At 44.1% G+C, this 22,411-nt stretch overlaps 1 protein-coding gene across 1 annotated transcript; it reads right to left on the reverse strand.

The window, feature by feature from the left end:
- Positions 1-730: 730 nt before the first annotated feature.
- On the reverse strand, positions 731-21,731 carry LOC130145031 (phosphatidylinositol 3,4,5-trisphosphate 3-phosphatase TPTE2-like). The gene is made up of 19 exons (XM_056329424.1): positions 21,467-21,731; positions 20,227-20,316; positions 18,070-18,147; positions 15,780-15,827; positions 14,902-15,060; positions 14,387-14,506; positions 11,542-11,641; positions 10,654-10,717; positions 10,076-10,140; positions 9,432-9,492; positions 8,452-8,533; positions 8,284-8,372; positions 6,231-6,292; positions 5,210-5,290; positions 4,110-4,215; positions 3,359-3,456; positions 2,889-2,984; positions 2,422-2,492; positions 731-1,002 (listed from the first exon to the last, which is right to left on the reverse strand). Exons 2-19 carry the CDS (start codon positions 20,274-20,276, stop codon positions 900-902), a joined length of 1,533 nt encoding a protein of 510 aa, XP_056185399.1. The 5' UTR covers positions 20,277-20,316; positions 21,467-21,731; the 3' UTR covers positions 731-899.
- Between the last annotated feature and the right edge of the window lie 680 nt (positions 21,732-22,411).

Genomic DNA, 22,411 nt, shown 5'->3' on the forward strand with positions numbered 1-22,411 from the left:
ACCAAGCAGCTGACCTCGACACATTCCACATCCAGACAGGCATGAAGAGTCCCCACAGAGGAGCTGCACTGATGAGAACGGCTGGAAGCAGAACAGACATCCTGGAATTTTGTGCTTTACTAGTCTTAGTATAGCTCAGAGGGGTCAGTGAGCATATGCAGTATTAGCTCAGAGCAAGAGCACAGATCAAACCCACGACATGCAGGCATGAAGACAAGCCTGGCTTAACTGATCCCAGGCAGCTGGCATGCTCATGAGCTGATGAGATCCAGACTTAAGGAAGGGTTAGGGCACATGGCTATGTCAGCCCTTTGGGGGAAGGTAGAGCAACAGACAAACAGCTGTGCAGTCTCCAGGCACCAGTCAGCTCCTAGGCTAGGTGTTGCTCAAAACCCTGTGTCTCTGGATTTCTGATGAAGAGGGGTTCAATACCAAGACTTCTACTCAAAAAGTGGTCTGCTGGTGCCAGATCACAATATTTCTCCCTCAAAATCCCCATTACTTTACTGACCTGTAGAAAACAGCGATGTTGAGAGAAGGTGTCTCAGATTTTTCCAGAAGTCTCCTGTAGATTGCTAATGTCCACCCACCATCAGGTTAATGCTCATTTAAGATAATTGCCTTAGATTGATAAAAATGGGGATTACCTGTATGTAGAAACATTAAACTCCAGAGGATCCAACAGCTCATTAACGTGACATGACTGTCAACTGACACTAACTCTTCAGACTATTATTGCTCTGCACAACAGAACTTCATGCAAGTTTATTTGGGAAGTTGTATCCTCACAGAAATACATTAATACATCAAAATGAGACCGCTTCACTTTACACTGAAGCAGAAAGACATTTTCCAGGAAAAGACAGATTTTTACATTTTTCCCTTCTTTCAGCTTTCCCTTATGGTTCAATAAAGTTCACCTCCACAGCAAATGTTTCACTATAGACTTTCCATGTTTTAGACTTGTGAGGGTTATCCAGCTCATTCCTGGGAAGGTAGAGTCTGAAAGACAAAATTCAGTAGCATATCTTACAGCCCAAGACACACTTTTTCTTTCAGCCAGCCAAGGGAACTTCAAATTCAGCCCTGGAATATATTAAATATAGCCCCAGACCATGAATTAAGAAAAGTGTCAGTCATGCCTGCACAGTGCTTTGACTGGATGTTTCTCAGACTAGTACAGATCCAATCTGATGGGTTTGTGGGTGTGTTAAAAAAAAACCACACCCAAAACCCAAAGAGCCCTACAATGCAAGATTGTTAAAGTTTGTGTTAGTAGCGGGAATAACTGACTTTCCTAGCGAAAGGATTTGATTCAGTATTCAGTCAAGTTCAGCAGGTGTGTTCTCCATTTTTGATGCTTACCAAATTCACATCACTTAATATCACTTGCACATCAGCTGTGGCTGAATTAGAAATACAGAGATAGAAGCACTGCCTTAACAGCTGTTTTGCTTCTGATCAGACCTAGTCCACCTCAGGTCTAGCAGAATTCTCTGGGAAGGAAGAGAGACAGTCTCTACTAAATTGTGTTTCAAAGACAGTCGGGGGGGGGCATCCTCCCTAGCCCTGGAAGAAACAACACTTGGGTGAAAGTTTTGAGATGGCACTGTTGCAGGGCTGTCACACAACAGGTACATGTTTTCCCTGGCACTGGTTTGGTATAACCAGATGTCTGCACCTGGACTGCTCAGCATATTAAGTTTAGTTATGAACCTAGACTCATGGCTACCTGTCCTCATGCTCCGATGGGATCAATAGAATAAAAACTGTTTCCTTCCTATTCCACTCAAAGAATGCAGTAGTTTCCACACGTCAAGTTCACTGATCCTCTGTCTAAGTCTGTCAAGTTTGGCAGACAGGAAAGAAGGATCTCCTGTCTGCGTTTCTAGACCACTCTGATCCAGCCAAACAAGGCCAGCTTTCAGTGGCTGGAGCTGTCCCAAGACTTCTAGTCTAACAAGAAAAGCCACAGTAATTTTTAACTTAAAAGCATGAGAAGCAGTAAAAGCCTTTCTTTAGGATTCCAAGCATCAGTACCTCTAACTCTGGTCTTAATGTTTGCCTACAAAGCTGCTGAATGAGGTCCAGCCTCTTAGGCAGTCATGCTAGACGATAGCAGTTGCCTTTGGTTTGAACAGCATTACCTTTTTGAATTCAAGTTCATTAACAATACTTAGATGCTGAGAAGAGTCTAATGGATTAGGATAAAGAGCTCACCTATGTTTGCACAGTGTAAGGAAGCGTGTGCTAACTGCCTGCTTACAAGTTACAGTTGAACTGAGTCAGAGACCAGTACCCACACAGAAGCCAGAACAGGCTGATCACCAGCTTGCTCAGCTTTCAGTACTGTTTATCAACTTCCCACTCCATTCAGACACCAGAAGTTAGTGACTGCCTTCAGATCCTGTGATCACTTACCTGTTATTTTCAATAAAGGAAGTGTTGAACCAGAAGAAGAATGGGCAGTCATCATAGCCTTTTGGGAGATCCTAAACACAAAGATCTTGTTTAAGGACTCCATTAGACAACAGGATTTATTTTAAGCAGAGCAAGAATATCCACCTGTCCTCAGTAGTTTGGTTTACAAAGCTACAGCGTCAGAGTCAACACACTTGAAGAGCCCAGTATCCCACCCAAATCACCATCTTCACCAATATTATTTCAGGACTAGGTCACTCAGTGCAATTGAGCAAGAGACCCATGTCAGAAGCAGCAGGTACTCAACTAAGATGTCCAGGTTGTACTGTATGAACAGCCAGATGCCTCCCCTGCCTGCATAGGCACAAATTCTGCCCCACACGGCACAGCCAACCAGACCCCAGCTGCAGTTTGCACTGCAGCCTCTCCCCAGACTCAAGCAAACTTCTTCACACTGTTATACTTACAGAATGTGACTCAAATCTGACTTTCACATCACCGCTTATAACAGGGCTGTCTTCCAAGCCAATGACTACAGAGTCACTTTCAGAATCAAAGAAAAGCTATATAATAGAAGAAAATATTAGTTTTATGAAGAGTTACTATAGAGAGACAAAGGAGTAATTCATGACAGTACCTAGCTAATCATTCTAGCACTACTATTGTAGTATTTGTACACCATGAATAATGGCCAGAAATTTAAGCTTCTCAGGTCTGAGTGAACCATTTACATTTAAGTAACTTCTATGGAAATCTTTCACAATCTTACTAAAAAAAACAACTATGATTTAGCAAAGTTTAGCTTTTTCACCCTCTCAGAATTTATAGCATTTATTTAGTTAGCTGGGTTTTTTATCCAGTATTCAGCTTCTACAGGAGGACACTTGACCTATAAGTCAATATAAATTCAACTGACAAGACTCCATAGTACTCTCACCTTGCAGTTCCCTTGACTGGCACATATACATTCTAGTACAACTTGCTTCCTCACTATTATCTGCAATCTCATATCAGTTCCATTGCCTTTCCCAACTCCTAGGAAGAAAGAGTTGCATTATACCAAAGCATATACATTTAGCTGGAAACATAAGCTGTAATGAAAACCGAGTGCAACCCCATTCAAAAGTGCCTTCTTTCCAGAACACCTTGCAATAGACTTTAAAGAACTCAAATCCTAAAGGCAGCTCAAGATTCAGTGGTTGAAACCTTTATTTTGAGGTAGCAGTGAACCCTACTAGTGGAGCAGGCTAATGTAGAGTCTGGTTCCACTGACTGAACAAGAAGAGCAGTTTGAAGTCCCCTAGAACAAGTAGTACTGAAGTTCCAGCCTTCTATCAAGGCTGCCAGTACATGTGTACAGAATCAGGTGTGCACATCAAGCTGAAAAACATTAGCGGATGTAGTTCCGTATGTGGAGTCAATCTCACTTTTCAAAAGTGATTCCCCTCCCAAAAGAGCAGGTTGTGTGTGAACCACCATTTGATCAGACACCCATAAAGTGACAGAACACACGGGGCAAGTGCACTTCAAAGTGCTCTTTGCTGTAGTTTAACTGTGCCATTTGAATTCTCAAATCCCAGTAGATCTACATTCCTATCATGGGTTTAGCAAGAGAGGCAGTAGAGATCAGCTGCTGTAATAGAAAGTCATTACCAAATACAGGAATGCCCAAATTCAAGAGTTCTTACCGTGTATAGAGTGGATTTTGAAGTTTTTTATTTTGAGTTGTCTCTCTGGTGGGAGTTTCAAGTTACACTTGTTCTTCAGGATCTCATAATACCCAACATACCTACTCTGTAATGCAAAAAAACCCAGACACATTATGCAGTTTCTGTACCACACACAAATTCTAAGCAGAAGTAGGATTAAATAGATCTTCTACCCCAAGTTCTTAGCTCTAACTTCAAAGCTAAGAAGAAAGTAGCCATTTGTTCTTCCCCTCCCCAGTTCAAACAGTTCTCTAGACAAATTCAACACCTATATTTTCAAGCGGTACTCAAGCTTATGTTCTAAGAGGAATTCTGTACTTCAGCTCAGCAAGAGGCAGGGAGCTTTGATGATGTAGCTTTTTAAAGGGCAGAATGTTTCAATGTACAAGGTACCTTCATTTTACAGCAGCACATTCTGAAGGACAGCTATACTTCCATTTTAAACCAGCAACTGATGAACCTCTGTCACCAGCTTTATCTCACATACCCGAATTGCACAATACACAGCAAATCAAGATGAGCTAAGCCCCAGACTGTGGTCTGAGGCAATAACTTCTGTGTTTTCTTGCAAATGTAGTCTCTAGATGATGCATTCCTCTACTCAGCCACATCAGTGCCATAGTTCCTCCCCAGGCCAAGCTGTAGGCTTCAGTGCATCCCTGATAAACAGCTCAATTGTCTTACAGGGTCATGCTCCTGTGAGCGTGCCCAGAGAGGTTGTGGAGCCTCCATCTCTGAAGATATTTTTAGACCTGACTGGATATAGCCCTAGGCAACCTAGCTCACCCTGTTTGCACATTGGGGTTAGACTGAAAGCTCTCCCAATCTCAACAATTCCTTTATCATCAAATCTGAATTATGGCATCTAAGATTATGCAGAAAAAGGCATAGGAAATATGTGCTTGGACAAAGGGGAGGAAGATGCAGTGCAAACCTGCCATCTGATAGTTTCACAGTCCTTTGAGAAAGTGTTCAGGAGTTAAACGCATGGGAGAAACCTGGCAGGGGAGGTGGGGTAGTGTAGGAGCTCACAGGCTGCTGTTGGTTTGGCTGCTGTTACTGGACCTGCTTAACCTTACCTGGGATGGAGTTTCAACTCCTTGAAACTTGGTACTTGTGCTTCTATCAGTTCTTCTCTCCCCAAAGTAGGCCAAACTTTCCTACACAGGAAAATAATTTCAAGGATTAAGATACTCTTCCCACCACCATTCCCCTTCCTGAGAAGGGGACAGTAAACTAGTGTTACACTAATCAATTCCAATAAAGGAATACAAGTGAAAATATGCAATAGTTGCTTTAGTACCTTCTAAAGGAGGCTATTAACTAGAATAAGAAAGTACTAATTAGGAAGTCAGATACGTTAAGTCTGTCATCTATGACAGTGTGAAGGAGAGCAATATGATTTCAGTGACTGGTTTAGAACCGTCACTATTTCTCAGGTAGTCTGTGGCAAGACCAAGCTGAACACTAGTTCAGATCTTCACAAGTCAAACTCGGAAAAACAAGTTCAATAGATACAGTCTGCCCAGACTACCCTGAGTGACCTGGACCTTCTGCAACCCTGGTCTTCAGTTCTATATACCAGTCCTGGGATACTAAAGCAGCACATGCAGCCGTACTGGCTGGGACTTTGTGATCTTTCTTTCCCCAGAAGGGCTTACTGTAATGCTAGCAGTCAAGACAATCCCTGAATGCCTCACACTACTTGGAGGGAGGTTAGGCAAAAAAAATTGCTCAAGACCATGTAACTACAGTGACACCATCTTCAGCAGAGCATGCTCAGAAGCCACCTACAGTTTAAGAAACCTGTTGCTCAAGATCCCAGGTCTATCATAACTCAAAAAAAAAAAGTGTGCTTCAAAGCTAGTACTCTTAAATTCTACTTTCCCAGTTCTTCCTGATCAAGAATAGTCTTGATCAGAAAGGAATTTACACAGTTGCACGATTCACAAGAAATTTTTTAGAACAGGTTGTTTACACTACCCTTTTTCCAACACAGACTTTTTTTTTGCAGAATATTAGTGAATTTCACCAGTTAAGCAGATTCTAAAGGGGCGTTTTGAATACTAGAAGAATCAAAAAATAAACGCTGGTTTTTACCTTCGCACTCTCAAACTGGTCACTGTCTATGAGCCAGGTACAGACCATCGTTCCAGTTCTACCTGTATTAGAAGCGAAAGACAGGTTGAACTACAGGAGTTCAAAGGTATTCAGGATTATTTTTGTGAATATGAAGTTATCTCCTGTTTTCCATTTCAAAAGTTGGAAGTGACAGTATAGTCGTCAAGTACCTGTATTCCTGGGAAGAATGAGTTAAAGACAAGATATCACAGTTTATTAGCTTGTTCCTGAAGGCAGTTCCCACATTTCTTTGCAGTATTACTGGAGACACTTTGTAAGTTGCCAAGTATCCACCTACATCATTCATCAGGGAACAGCATCAAGCACACCCTACTAAATGAGGTTATAGACTGGCACTTGCCAATGTTGTACATCTTAAAAGTTGCTTCTCTGCCTCAACCTTTCCCCCCCAACCCAATCCTACTAAGAAGGCATCAAGACTTCCAGCAGAGACTCCAGTATAGTCTGTTTTGAATTTGAAGTCTGAGGTCTCAAAAAATACCCCTCTCTGCACTTGCTCAAGTTGGATTTGGCCTGCAGGTAGTTTCAATGTTCAGTTTTGCAAGACCTTTTAAGCTACAGTTCCAACTGGGAGAGACTTCTTTATGTTAAGTAACCACCTTGTTCAGCCAACTATTTGCAGTAGTAACAGCAGACAGCTAAAGATGTGGCAGATGTTTGCAGGGAAGTTTGGTTTATTTTCACAGCTATCTGTGCTCTTCAACAAATCCCACACTACTAGAGATTGTGCATAGCACCTACAGGTCAGCTCATACGCAGTAGCTTTGACAAGCCTGTTCCCATAAGACCACATTATGCTCTATCACATAATACCATGTGTAGCTTGATTTAAGATCCAGCAGTACCCAGAACATTCTAGCAGGGGAAAGTTATGGAGCAGATCATCTTGAATACTATTGCACAGCATGTGCAGGACAACCAGGTGATCAGGCCCAGCATGGGTTTATGAAAGGCAGGTCCTGCCTGAATAACCTGATCTCCTATGACAAGATGATCCACTCATGATGGATGAGGGAAAGTCTGTGAATGCTATTTACCTGGACTGTAGTAAAGCCTTTGACACCATTTTCCACAGCATTCTCCTGGAGAAACTGGCTGCTCGTGACTTGGATGGGTATACTCTTTTCTGGGTAAAAAAACCTGACTGGATGGCTGAGCCCAAAGAGCGGTAGTAAATTGAGTTACATCCAGTTAGCAGCTAGTCCCAAGTGGTGTTCCTCAGGGCTCGGTACTGGGATCAGTTTTTAGTATCTTTATCAATGATCTGGACAAGGGGATCAAGTGCACCCTCAGTAAGTTTGCAGATGACACCACGTTGGCCAGGAGTGTTGATCTGCTTGGGGGTAGGAAGGCTCTGGACAGCCTCGAGTTGTGCCAGTGAGGTTCAGATTGGATATTAGGAAGAATTCCTTCACCAAAAGGGTTGTCAAGCATTGGAATAGGCTGCCCAGGGACATTACCTTCCTTGGCGGTATTTAGAAAACATGTAGGTGTAGTGCATACAGACATGGTTTAGTGATGGACTCGGCAGTGTTAGGTTAATGGTTGGACATGATCTTAAAGGTCTTTTCCACCTAAAGAATTCTATTTCCCCCCTGCCAAGAAATTAAAGAGCTTGAGATATATTACAATGGAGGACATTCAGAGGGGGTGACTGGCTTCCAGGGAGCAAAAGCAGCAGCTTCACACTTTTGCTAGTAGCAGTGTCAGTAGCTCCCTATCCCCAACCTCTCCCAGGAAACTGCTGTCCCAGAAGCCAGGAGAGCAGGAAATTATTGAAGAACATTAAGAGATCAGATGCCAGCTTTGATTAAGAACTAGTAATTTGGGCTACCTAGAAAAGGGGTTGTGTAATACTAAAACACACAGTACTACACTGTTACTCATCATCACAGTAGCTGCAGAATTTGCCAAGTTGCACTCTAACCCATCTCACACTTACATCAAAGCAGCCATGGTAAGAATAAAGCACAATTTGTAGCATTCAGAGATTACACATGAGAGGTTCTACCTTTGCCTCCTTTGCAATGAATTGCTATGATGTTCTTTTCATCTTGGCTCATCCATTCACGGACACTGGCAGTGAATTTCAGCATGTCCCTAGATGACAGGAAGATTAGTGGATCAAAGCAAACTCCTACACGGTATGATTACATATGCATTTCTTGACAAGACTCACTGTAGTGCTGGGACATTGTGGTCATCAATAAAGATCCTTTCCACCCTGTAGTGGAAGTACTTGGGGTCATAGCCTTTTTCACCTGCAAGGAAAGATCTGAAGTTATGCCAGGAAGGAGAAGAGGACTGCAACAAAGTGGCTTGTGACACAATTGCTGGTCTAAGCATACACTAGTGTTTAAAGTGCAGTAGTATGAATAGACAGATTGAAGTGAAAAAAAATGAGGTAATTGGGCTAGAACCACGCTTGCTTGAGTTTCACACCTTTCACTTCAGTGAGAGGTTATCTCCAGGCCCAATTGGCCATTCCTTTCCATGGGCATTATTTAGGGATCTGAAAGTTAGTGTTCTGATGTACTGTCAGGGTCAATCACAGCAACCACCACCTACAAAGTGGTCAAGAGCTGTTAATACCACACCTACCTGTGTCCCCTCATCTATCCCTTTGCTGGCCAGAGGGCAGGTTTACTTTTTCAAGTAGCAGTGCTTCTATATCACATCTTGCTTCCAGCTCTGATACTCTACTATGAAACAGGGGCCACAGAATAATTGTTTCTGAAGTGGTTTGTTTTTTGGGGTTTTTTTTGGGGGGGGTTTTTGGCCACCTTTAAACAGAAGAGCTTTTAACTATTCCTCACCTCGTTCTCCTAAGCCTCCATGAGAAAATTCTCCATCACCCCAAGTTTTAGCCCAGGTATAGTTTTCCACTTATTTTTTAGTAAGATTTTCAGAATATTGAAAAAATTGTTCAACATTAACAAAAAGACTAAACTGCGAGACAGATCGTATCTCCTTTGCAAGCTCTGGTAGTATTAGATGCTCAAAGTCAATAGCCATGTTCAGGACTGAAGGCAGTCAGAGATCGCCATCTACTTTTGACATACTGCACATTCCTGGAGATGTGTTATTGCCAGCAGCACACTTGAAGAAATGTTTCTCTTTAGCAGTTATTCAGTATAGTCAGCAGCTAAATATACTTACTGCAGAGATTGTAGACTTTATAGTGGTCGGCATGTTTGGTGTCCAAAAATCTTGCAACTTCCTAAAGTAATAACCAAGTAAGAGTTCAGAGTAGTTAGTGCTCTACTCCTTATTTCCACTGCCGCCTCAACACCCATCCCTCAAGTGGGGTCAGCAACTGCATTAAACAGCCCTTGGACAGCAGGCCCTTCCAGCCCAACTACTCAGGTTCTTGTCTGGAATAAAAGTACTACTGCAACTGTCTTCCTTGCCCTATATATTTCTACAGTATCAAGCACAGCTCTGAAGAGGGCATTATACAGACCTTTTGAACATCTTTAGATGAATAGATAGTTCTTATTATCACTCACACTACTGCTAGCCTGGGACAGAACTGATTTGGTTCTCCAAAGCATTCCCAAAGAACAGGAGCAACAGAGCACCAGTGCATCCACACTGCAAGATACACCCCCCCAAGCTTAGCTGAAAGACTACAACACAAGCAGTACAGCACAATGAAGACCATCATGCAGTCATTCCAACCAGCCAAGACAAAAGTCAATCCTAATCCTGCTGATCTGGTCCACACACAAATTAGTGAGAACCACCCCACCAGTGGGGTGAAACAGTATTCAGAAACTGAACTTGGTAGATTAGATTTTTACCTCTATAGGGTTCCTATAGAAAGACTGCTTCCCAGAAGATGGAAACGACATTGCAATAATGCGATCTGTGGAGAAGACAGCAATCAGAAGTAACAGTGGGAAGCCTCCCCACACGTAAGAACTACGTGACTGACAGAATCATGAAATTGCATATTCCTACCCTAACTATAAAACCAACCTACCTACCCATTTCTGAGAAGCTTTGCTCTACATTCAGCATAGCAAGACAATAATACTTCTCAAGGCATCAGCTACTGTTGTGTTGGTCTTCACAGAATCATAACCAAAAATACTGTAAGTATTTTCAGTAGCTTCTCAGCTCTGGTTCCCTAGGTCTCAGGAGAATTTCTATCATTACTTACAGCATGTACAGCCTCTTCCCCAGGAGGCTAACCCTTGAGTACAGTGTCAGAGTCAGGAATCCTTATTTCAAAATCCCACAGAAAAGGAGTAGGCCTGGTTTGGCTTCATACTTACATTTCATTAGTCTAAAACATTGACTGTATTTTATGTCAAGCACTGAACTGAATAACTAGTCTTAGCAGGATATAACATGCTGCAAAGTGTTATCTACAAACCAGTAACATAAGTGAGATCCAGATCAAAGCCATCTTTCATATAACGCCTTTTGTTTTCAGAGACCTGCCAAAAAAAAAAAAAGAAAGAACAGTTAGTCTTCTAAAGGAATGCCAAAGATCAACAACTTACAAGGGGGGTGGGGGTGGGGAATCAACCATCTAGACTCTGAAGTTGTCATGAGTAGTAAAGCCTCATTTTGCTATAGCAAAGACCACAGCATTAGCCAAAAGTAACATTTGTTGTGTTAGCTTTTGGGTAGAAGTTCCATACAGAATTTTTACCCTGAAGTATCAAAGTTTATTCTAGTAGAAAGAACACTGCAGACACTTTGCAGACAGAAACATGAATCTGTCCTTTCTATTTGAGTGTTTGGGGGCTAAGGGAAGGAAGAAGAAAGTTAAGGGCAGCATAACAAAGACTGCTTATTCCCAAGCAAGAAGACACACTTGAACCTTCAAGTACCACTTCAGTGCGCCTGATGAAAACAAGGGCTTCAAGAGCTAAGTTGTTTTGTTTTCACCTGGAATAAGCAGCAGAAACATTAAAATTCCTATTCTCCCCATGTGAAGGAAAACTATGTACCACAGAAACTAGAAACTATCCATTGAGACACATGGTGGTGTTGCAATCACTTTGCTGTGCTGGCCTTCCCGGTCAAGTTTCTGCTTACATGAACAAAGTTAAGAGTAATTAGCTATATGGAGGCTGGAGGCAAAGCTCCCATGCCCCTGACAGGTACCAAACAGATGTACTGCTCAGGCACTATCATCAGCTGCAGACCAATAGGCTGTGGGCAGTCTTGCTGCTCGCCATTGATGACTGCCTGGAGAAAGAGCTAGAGCAGGAAACGGTAACAGCAGCCTAAATACATTAAAAGGCCAACTTACCATTCTCCTGGTCACCACTTCAAGTTGCTTCTTTTGTGAAGCCAGGCGAAATATTCTTATTAAGATGACAATTCTTAGAACTCGGAGGAAAGTAACCATTCTAGATGAGGGTCAGATTCACCATGAATGAAAATGAACATGATTAGACTTAGATGCAAAGCTTAAAGCTATTTAAATACTGTTTCAGAGACAGTTTAAGGCTTTGTTTCATATACTGAACTAGTACTTCTCACACTGGTTTTGGGAAAAAAAAAAAAAAGTACTATGCTTAAGGAATACCATGGTTTTATTGTTGAGGTTTTTTGGGGAGTATGTTCCGAACAGCTAATGAAAGTAGGAAACCCCCTACTTGCTCAGGCTTTCACAGGCACCTCTGCCCAGCAAGCAAATCCCCTTAACGCTACCCATATTATTATCCCCAAATCCTTGTTCCTTGAAGCCTGTTCTCATATACATTTAAGTGTAAGTAGCCACCTGAAAAACAGCTGAAAAGAGAAGCCAGAGAGGCTGCATACATCATGCCTTCATTAAGAAGCCTGAGAACAGGTCAGTATAAACCCTGTGTTTAATCATTCAGCAACTTGATCAGATGATTTGGTTTGAGGAACTTTGAACTGCTGATGAACTTTGAAGCAGGCAAGATGCTTATGCAGTGGTTCTACCTAGACAACTGAACAGGGGCAGCTGCTTTTCATACCCTTAGGGACTAGGGCAAACTAACATTCATTCCTTAGGGAGGTATATGAGCATATACATTTAAGGAGCACATGCACATATTTCAGGTCCTCGTATACTCAGGTAAGAATCCCGGTGAATACCTTCATTAAGGTGGACAAGCCTCCAGCTGAAAACAGTCTGCTCTCCACTGATATGAAGATTAAAGTCAGCAATACAAGGTTGTCCCAGACACCTGGAGGAAACTTTCAGTTTCCAACCCCTGAGCTCCTTCCTAGGCCAGGATCACTTGGCTGTTTTCAGAACAGACTTCCCTTGGAGCTATCAGCCAAGGAGATGAACCAGCAGTGGGGTGAAGAGGACTACATAGCCCCTCTCCCCAGCCTGAACCACCGTTGTGAGAAGCAGCTCTTCAAGATAAAAGCAGTTTGCATTCTGCCCTTTACAAAGTTAGCCAGTTAAGCATTAGCTCCCAGACCGATACCCAGCTCTCATTCCTCAATGTCGTTTTATAGGTCTGACTTCAAGGAAACAGGTAACATCCCAATGCACACCCAGACAGACCAGATTAGAAATAGAAACCATACCCCTCTATCAGGGGATGTTGCTTCCAAGGGCTGCCACCAAAATTTTACTTGTCACATATATGCTTTCATCCACATAAAAGCTGCTCAGATTCTAATTATTCTGAGAAGTATCAGGTGCTTTAAGACTATTGTTCACTTCTTGAAGAAGGGCTGGGTAAATAAGTGATAAACCCCAGGTAGGCTACTGGGAATTAGTTGGATTGTGTGAATATAGTTAGGTGGGAAGACCATCTCACCAAGATTTGATATTTGGCCAAGTCTGAGGTATCATCTAATATAATATTTTGGTCAGAACACGACTGAAGATCCCTTAACAAGGTAAGCCTTAAAGAAGGCCTCAAAAATTGAATGGGTGAGACAATAGACCCCAGCTGAGGATCTTCCAAGAACAGTGTTATCTTCTGTGACCCCAAAGCCTATATTAAATCTACATCAACTTCAGCAAGTCAATAGAAAGGTCTTGCACACACCAATCTACAATAGGATGGGTCAGTGCAGGATTAAGCCTACTAACACAGCCTAGTAAAGACAACAGCACAAGTTACCTGTCACAGTGTTATTTCTCCTACCTTTAACTGAACGCTGCTATAAGAAGAGAGCTGCATTAGAAAAACGTGGCCAGAGAAATTGGAAGTAATCATTAAACTCAGATTAGTGTTCAGAAAGACCTGAAAGGAAACACCCTTTTATGATACTGAGGCTGCACAAACTACCCCTTTGACAATTCTACTTTTTGAAACCCGAGTTTAGCTGGTATTTAAAGAGACAAGTAGTACTTCCAGAGGTTTGTCCAACTCTGGATCTTCTTCAATAGCTACACTTTGAGTTTGTTTCTTCTAGAAGAATGTTTCCCCACTTGTACCCAGTAGCCAGCTGAATCAGGGGCATACTTATTTTTTTTTCCTTTTTTAAAAAAAAGAGCTCAACTTCTTTCCCTGGCTGATGCAAGCAAGTTTTATTAATTCAAACCTATAGTTGTAGTTCTACCTGCACTAAGATTAGTTTGTTTCCATCAGGAATGGATTCCTCTCATCTGATCAAGCTACAGAAATAAGATTGAAATGCGACTTGAGTTACTTATGCACGTGAACAGCATGTTTCCCCTCCCCAAGGCATGGCTGAAATATCCAATATGTATTACCATGGGGCTTCTGGGAAAACAAGACAGTGTGGCAACTCTTTCTCTTTCAAAATTCATTAAGTGGAGACCCTCCCCCAGTTGTCTATGCCATTTGCTATTAGAAGCCAAATCTTCTGTCTGACCTTCAGACTCTTACCTCTATCAGGGCTGCTGCACACCTTCCCCCAAGAAATGTTTGACTCAGTATTTGATGGTCTTACTATTCACTTTCAGTTACCTCAACTGATACATTTAGATCATCTCTGCCTTCAAGACAGGGACAGCCTACAGTATAACTGTAGATCAAAGTTAGGTGTCTTTGTTAGCCTGTATCATGAAATATGGTTACAACCACATCTGTTATCTGAGCTAGATGTGTGCATACTAGAGGTGCCCAAGAAAATCCTTAGAAAGCTATCAAGAGAAGAGAGTTCACATTTAACAGCTGCCATACCATTCTTACCTTGGTATCTGATCTGCTGCAGCAAGGTCTGAGAAGGAGTATGTCATGTTAATTAGCAGAGTGCCCACCACTATGCATGCATCCAAAATATTCAGTTTAGACCGGAAATAGTTCCTGAAGCTGAAACAAGAGTTTTAGACAGATGCCCATAGGGGCAGCAAAGATTGAAATACATTTTCCGGAACAGAATTACCTATACAGAGCTACTGCTAGAGACAAGCTCTCCTGAAGCAGTTCTTAACACTGAAGACTCATTAAGAAAATAATCTTACACCTTGTCTACACCCATAAGTCACAGCAAAGCTGATGCCGTTTCCAAGTGCTCACTTATACCAAAAACACTCTACAGATTATTCTATAGAGGGATAACAGCAATTTACAGCGCCAAGACTACAATGGTCACATCTCTATGACCAGAAAGTTCGCCTACAGGGCATCCATGTTCATAGTCCAAGTTTGAAGTATTGCTTCCTTGCTGGCTTGCCACACTGACTTAGTTTTTGTCCACATCTTACCCTTCAACAAACACTCTTAGGAGAACATCGATGAGAAAGAAGATTGCTATTGCCAAGGAAACACCTTCAAGAATCTCTCTAACACCCTTCTTCTCACTGATAGCCAGATCCACAATCACAATTAAAATGTCCACAATGATAAGTACAACTCCAAATACTCTGTAAAAAAAAGAAAAATACAAGTCAACAAATGCCATCAATTCATTTCTGCCTTTCAGGTTGACTGAAGCGCACAAGCCCAGAATTTTGCTTTAACCTGTTCCAGCAAGAGTGTGTTCTCTTACATACAGATAGGCACCTGCTTGTATCAGCAGCTGAAGGATTCCAGTTGCATTTTAAGTCATCTGCACAGAGTACACCATCCATGTTGAATTGTACATTTACTTCAGACTCAGCTGTAGTTCTTAACCTATAAACCCACAGCTACCTAGAAGTGGTGCAAACCCAAAAAAAGCTTTAAGGCACTCAAGTGTCTGTCAGTGCTGCCTTTCACCTTACTCCCCTCCCACTTTGACTTAGTGTAGTCCCTTGAAAATAACTGGTTTTAGTGGCTTACCTTGTTCCAGCACATAGACTGCATAGAACCGACCAACTGGTTGTTCAAAGGCTGCCACAGCCTGAAGTAAGCCATTAAAGAGCTTTTATCCAAATCAACAGCATTTAAAACCATGGCTTTCAGCTATCCTTGAAGAATGTAGTTGTATCTGTTTAAGACTTCCTTCTCAATCAAAGTACTTTCCTCAAGTCACCCTTTCTAGGGGTGATAAAGGATTCAGTACTTTCCAGACAGAGCAGGCTGGAGTTCAAAGAGCTCTCCAAGTTTTTACACCAGAAATAAGGACCACCTTACCCAAATCGTTACAAGCATGAGCTTTTACCTGAATCCAAATGACATCACAAATGGGGAAATTTTTCTCCTAATTGCACTGCAAGAAAGGAGAACTGCCATCAAGACAAGTAACTTTTTGCTACTGATATTAGCCACAAGAGTACCGTTACATTCTTATGTTCATATTCTTTTGGTTTTAGAATTCTGTATAGTAGTAATTCCTTTAAGAGGAGATTATTCTGTTGCACTCACACTGTATATAGGTTAAAACAGTAAAGCAATGCTTTGACCACTTGTTAGAAATATTCACCAGTTACAGACCCTAAAAGTACAGCAGTACGTACTTTACACATAACACTTCAATATCACAATTTCAGTTACACTAGAAGACTGCCTTAATGCCCATTTACAAGCTATAAGAAGTGGGCTTATACAATAACAGTTTGTCAAGAGGAATATTAAAGGATAAACATCTCTTAAGGTATCTTTTTCAAGATATTAGCTTATTGTATCAGACAATTTTTGTCTGTGCCTGGAAAAAGCTACACTTAATAGTTCCACTGCTGCTTCTGTGCCCTTGGAATAAAGGAAGGCAAATCCTCTTCTACCTTTAAGAGGTAACATTCGGCTTTCAGGTTGAAGACTCAAGTACCTATTAAGAAAATCAGTTACTGATGCTAAGTTCTTTTAATTCTGAGAGTTATCTCCAACCCTAGCAAGGCTCCAGCTCCTGTTTTCAGTTATGGAAGATTATTTGTTGCCTCTTCGGTATACTTTAAGCTTCTGATTTAAAGCTAGGCCTTTGTGTAACTACCTCACCAGCTGAAGTTCTCTTTAGGCTATACCAAGTGTAGTAGGTAGAATAAATTATCTGTAAGCCCCAAGTTCTGGCAATTTGAAAAACAGATTGCCAGCCTGTTAAGTAATTTTGGGATTACTTAGCTACTGTAAGCACTAAGTCTTTACTTAGACTCTTAAGGAAAACACCTTTTCCAAGTGTATCACTAACAGTAGTACCTACCAAAAGGTTCTGACATGCTGACAGAAACTACTGGTAAATTCCTTTCATATTGTTCACATATCTACCCTACCTTTCCTGTTATATATACTTACTACACTTCCTTTCCGCATCACCATTAAAGATACCACTGTTACAGGAAGCCTGCCAGCTCAGTCATGCATATTGCACCCCAGTGAGCCTGTTCAAGCTACTTGTTTGCTCTAGGGTAACTTTGGCATCACATTTGGTGTGTACCCTTAACACCTCAGTAACTCAGTTTAAGACAAGGGTAGATATCTTTGAAGTGATGAGGAAGCATCTTGCCAGGCTTAATGAGTTAACCCACACTTACTAGTAGGTGCATACTTTAAACTAAGGAACAAGGTCCACCCAGCAAACATCTGCATCCATAAGCAGGAAGGAGTTGCTGAGGTTTAGTACCCACTTTTTCCATGGCTTTCCTTACATTTATGTGTATCTAATATAGAAGGAAACACTGTGATAATTACACTAACAGTTCGATGACCTATGTCTTTACCTCATCAATCCTACAATGCAAATATAGTAGGTACACCAAGACTTCATCTCCCACAGTCTAACAACAAGCACCTTTATTAGGTGCACTAAAGACTGAAATATACACACCACTCCAATTTGGCCTGCCAACACCTTACATCACTTGAAGAGAACATGGCATATCTGTTCACATACTTAGCTTAAAGCTTTTGTGAAATGCATTTGTACATGCAAACTTCTGAATTCAAGAAAGACATGTCACATAAAAGAACTAAGATAACAGGCTTCGTCTTACTATCCTTGAGCAGCAAGAACAGAGAAACAAGTCTATTGACTTGTCACCGACATGACTAAGTACACTATAAGAGTGAGTAAGCTGGTGACAAGAACTAAACAACATTAGAAAATAACTACTTCAAGAACAGAGTTAATCACTAGCAAGTTCAGACAGTTTAGTCTTGATGAGGGCCTGATCCCTATTTGCTCCAGAAACTCAATCAGCTCATTTTTTTTTCCCCCACCAGCATTTGTTCTTCTGTGCTCTCCCAAACTCATTCCTTCAGGAAAATTTAATCAATGCGGTTTGGACTACCCATTCTTCATAATTTGATGGACTTGTAGCTAGTTCTTGGGTTGGGCTTTAATCTCTACAGACATAAAGAAGCTTCCTGAACTTGTCTTTACTATGCACTAAAAATAAATGTCAGTATCAAGTGATTTACTGGGCTTATCCCTACTTCAGCAAGCCACCTGCCTTCTTATTTTATCTCAACATTTTCCAATTTGGGGGGTAAGCAAGGCATTTAGTATATCATTAGCTTACTTGGAACAGCTGTCTGGTTCATTATCCTCATCACGCCCATCATCAATCTTTACTGTGGGCTCTTCTGCTGCTGGAGAGCTGTCAAAGCAATAACGCAAGTCACATTCTCATACAGATGTCAACTTTATACATTGCTACTCTTTGTTGTTCCACAGAAAACAGTATTAACTGTCAGCTGAGCAGCAAGCAGCAGCCTGGGACAGAGCACAGGCATAGTACCATGGGAAGACAGACTTCCCATATGCTGGCACAACAGAACCCCTCTGCTTGTACCAATCTAGTTACTGTTAGCAATTTCTCGAAAGTTCCTCTTTCAGGGAGGAAGGGAACAGATGTGTTCAGCAATAGGATAAGTGGCTTTCAAGTAAGGTATCCAAGAGTCTGCTGAGGGCTTAACAGCCCTGTTCAGACTCTGGAAGTGCTGTAAATATGCATATGCAAAATTGTTTCAGAGAGTCCAAATGACATTAATACTATTACAGTAAACTACTTGTTCAGAGAATGAATGTTTTCACCAGGAAAAGCCATAGCACAGAGATGTTTTTGTGCAGAGCAGGATGCCAGACAGGAAACTGGAAGACCAGAGCAGCAGCAGCTGAGCTAGTGCTAGAACAGCATTTTTGGGGGACAGTGGCTGCTTGCCATAGCTTCCTTAAAAGGGTCTCTTCAGATCATGTTTTTGTTCAGCCACCCGAGAAGCTTTGAAGACCACATGATAACTTCAGAGAAAATAAAGTTTAACATCCAAATCCAGGAGTTTCTAATTCAGCCTTCTCCACAGAAATACTGCCATGCATAATAGCACAGCCAATGTTTGCCATGGCTCTGCCTCTGGCATCATTGCCTCAGAACAGCATGGAAACATCAATATTGAACATGTGCATATAAGTCACTCCTGGCCAAGAAGCAATCTAGCATGTTTAAAGCATTACTGGAACAACTCAGAGGATACAAGTACTCTTCATGCTCCACAATAGACCCAATGCACCAGCACTGCTTCTGTAGTGTGGGCTAACCTGCTTTTAAGCAAGGAACTAAGTGATGCATTTCCTACAGTGTCAGCAACCAGTACTGGTGGTTCACCACCTGTACTTAGTATCAGGCTGAGTAGAGGAATGATTCCCCCCCCAACAGTTTTGTTATTTAATGCTAATTTTCCAGCTCCAGTGTCTCCAGACATTTTGTATCCTCATTTTGTTCCTAGAACTGAAGCAAAGCTCCAGCAATGTATTACCATTCAGCTTTGCTTCCCAGCTACTCCTATGGAATATTCACTTGGGAGTTTCCACTTTATGTACAGCTGAAATGTTTCGCTCAAAGCAGGTTGCTGCTGCTACAGCAGAAGTTTTGCTGAAGGTCACTTGCTTTTATTTGTAGACACATGAAGTGCACCAAAGGCTACTTCTTATCCTCCACTGTGATTAGAATAAGCCAAAATAAGAATGAGCAACAAAGTGTTTTGCGTTAGGAAGTCAATCTTTAACACAAAAGGAAAACAGAAGCCAAGTTCAAGTACATTGTTTCCACTGTGCACTCACAAGTATTCAGTTCCAGATAATGCTTTCCTCAGAGGGAGTCTGTTTTGTTGAGCACTCCACATCTGCTTGTTGTCCAAGATGGAACAAGCTCTCTGCCACAAGCTACTACATCTATTTTTTCACTACTGGGGTGAAAGAGAAGAAAATAAGGATATACTAGAACTTATTTCCTTTACACGCACTTTCCATACAGAGCATAAGCTTTTCTGACCGCTCACAGCTAAAGGGAACCTCAAATTTGAGGTTTTTAAGGAGAGCAGAACATAAGCATCTTGCTTTACAAGAGACCTTGACAGAGTTTCTGGATGATAGAACAGAGCAGGCTTTAATGTCATGAGCTTACACCAGGGCTGAAGGCTCTGTACTTCCTAGCTAGTTCTTAACTGCTTCAAGAAGTCAATCACAACAGCATTTTTCCTTTAAATCATATTTTCTTCAAAGACATTACTCCTTTCAGACAACAGCATTTCAAGGGGGAAAGAATACAAAGACTATATACTACATAAACTTCAAGCACTATCTTTGTTATATTTAGAGCACTAAGCAACTCTAGACAGGGGACGACACACTGCACACTTCAACCCCAGAGACATATCCTGGTGCAGTTCATTTCACTCACCTGGACTCTTCTGCCAGCCCTGCTCCTTGTTCATACTTCACAGCTGTCATTTTGCCTGTTGTTGCTCTGCTGGTCTTAAGAGAAGCACATCTGCTTAAAGAGATATCAGTAGAAAAGCAGTGAATAACCAGCATCCCGTAGCAGCCTTACACTCAGTTACCAGCAGACAGACTTCTGCTTCTTTTTCATGAGTTCAGAGAGCACAACCTTTACCTGGAAGACCACTGAGAGACATTAAGGCCAGCAGCGGGATACTCTTTGACTATACCCAATACACCACAGTGACAACAACTTTAAAGCAGCATCTTTACCTCACGATGAAGCCTCTTCCCCTGCTTCAAGCTACGAAACGCAGCAGACCCGCAGGCGGCACCCCCGGGAGCGGTGCCGCCCAGGCTGCTGCCCCAAGCGCGGGCTAGAAGCCCCGGGCAGCGGGCCCGTCCCCGCGGGCACACACCGGCCCCGCGGGCGGCAGCTCCACGGCCGGCCCCGCTCCCTCGGAGCCGCCTCGCCGGGCGGCAGCCGCCGCTCGGGCACGGCATCGCGGTGCGGCGCGGGCAGCGGCTCCCGCAGCGGCGGGCACGGCCCCGCCAGCAGCCTTCCGCACGCCCGGCGCCGAGCCGGCCCCGGCAAGCCGCCGGCACCCCCGCAGGCCAAGCCCCGGCGGGGCGGCCCGGTGACCGCGGCCCCCCGGGAGCCCTCTCTCCCCCAGCCACCCTCACCTCACCGCGGCCGGCGGGCTCAAAGTCGAGCCCGGACGCCCGCCCCCCGCGCTCCGCGAGCTCAGCGGAAAGTTGCGTTAAACTTCCTGAGGGCCGTTCTCCGGCCCCCGCCTTCCCTCACGCCGGCCGGGCCGGGCCGCGCAGCCCCACTCACCCGCCGGAGAGAGGCCGAGCCGCGGGCACCGACGGACCTCAGCCCCCCGCCGCGCCGCGGCTAAATGCCCCGGCGGCGCCTCACGGCTGCACCTGGGCCGGGGCCGGGCTGGGCGGACCCGCCCGCTGCCACCGCGACGGCCCCGCCGCCGCTCCCGGCACCGCCCGGCACCTCCCGGCACCTCGCACTCAGCAGCGGCGGGTCCGCAGCGGCCGCCGGCGCCTCCCGGGACCCGGGGGTCCCGCAGCCGGGCCGGGCCTGCCTGCCCCGCCGGGTGCCGCAGCAGGGCCTGCCGCCCTCTGCCGATCCTCAGCCATTCGGGCCGTGTACACCCGCTGCTGGGCTTTGCCGCCTCTTCACGCACCTCCCGGGCACGGCGGCTGCTGGGGGTCGCGGTCGGGACCGGGCTGGTGCGGACGGGCCGCGGGACCGTGGCAGCGACTGCGCCCCCGCAGGGCAGCGCCGCGTTCACCGTGCGAGCGCTTCGTGCTCTCCACGTAACGCTGAGCACTCGCGCCCGTGCAGCCGGGAGCCCGCGGGGCAGAGCGCGGCCCGTTCCCTGCGGCGGCCCCGCGCACCGGCCGGCAGCCCCCGGGAGACCCCCGTGCGGTGGAGCGGAGCGGCCGGGGGGTCCTGCGGGGCGGGGTGGGGGATCCTGCGTGGCGGGGGGGGTCCTGCGGGGCGGGGGGGGGTCCTGCGGGGCGGGGAGGGTCCTGCGTGGCGGGGGGGGTCCTGCGTGGCGGGGAGGGTCCTGCTGGGCGGCCGACAGCAGGGGGCGCTCAAGGAGAGCTTGTGAGGCTGCTCGCGGCGGCTGTGGCTGGAGCAGGGCTGCGTGCGGGTCAGCCGTGGCAGGAGCCTTGCGGGATGCCCCTTGCCCAAAAGAAGGAAAATCCTTAGGATGAACGCTGAGAACAAGGAGCATGCCTGGGCAACAAGCTACATGGACAGTTTCCCTTTCAAGCCTGTCAGATATATATAAATATATGGGTGAGTAGCTAGTACAGACAGTGATAGCGAGCAACGAGCTAAAGGTGTTTGCTGTGCTCAGATAATTCTGTATTTTAGAAGCGGCTAAACATGGATGGAAACTAAGCTGGATGATGAGAAGAAACATTCGATTAATTTTCTCTTAATTCTGAAAAAAAAAATGTACATGTGCGTGTACAGCCTTTATCCTGTGGACTGTGTGGGTATCCTGTGAGTCACTGTCAGAAGCAGCTGTTGCCTGTGCAGCACCTGCACGGGGACGACCATATCAGAGAATAGTATAGAAACACAGAGGTCTGGTTTCCCCTGTCCTGGGCTCTGC

The sequence above is a fragment of the Falco biarmicus genome, chromosome 2 (genome assembly GCF_023638135.1).
Source record: "Falco biarmicus isolate bFalBia1 chromosome 2, bFalBia1.pri, whole genome shotgun sequence".
In the NCBI taxonomy this organism is placed as follows: Eukaryota; Metazoa; Chordata; class Aves; order Falconiformes; family Falconidae; genus Falco; species Falco biarmicus.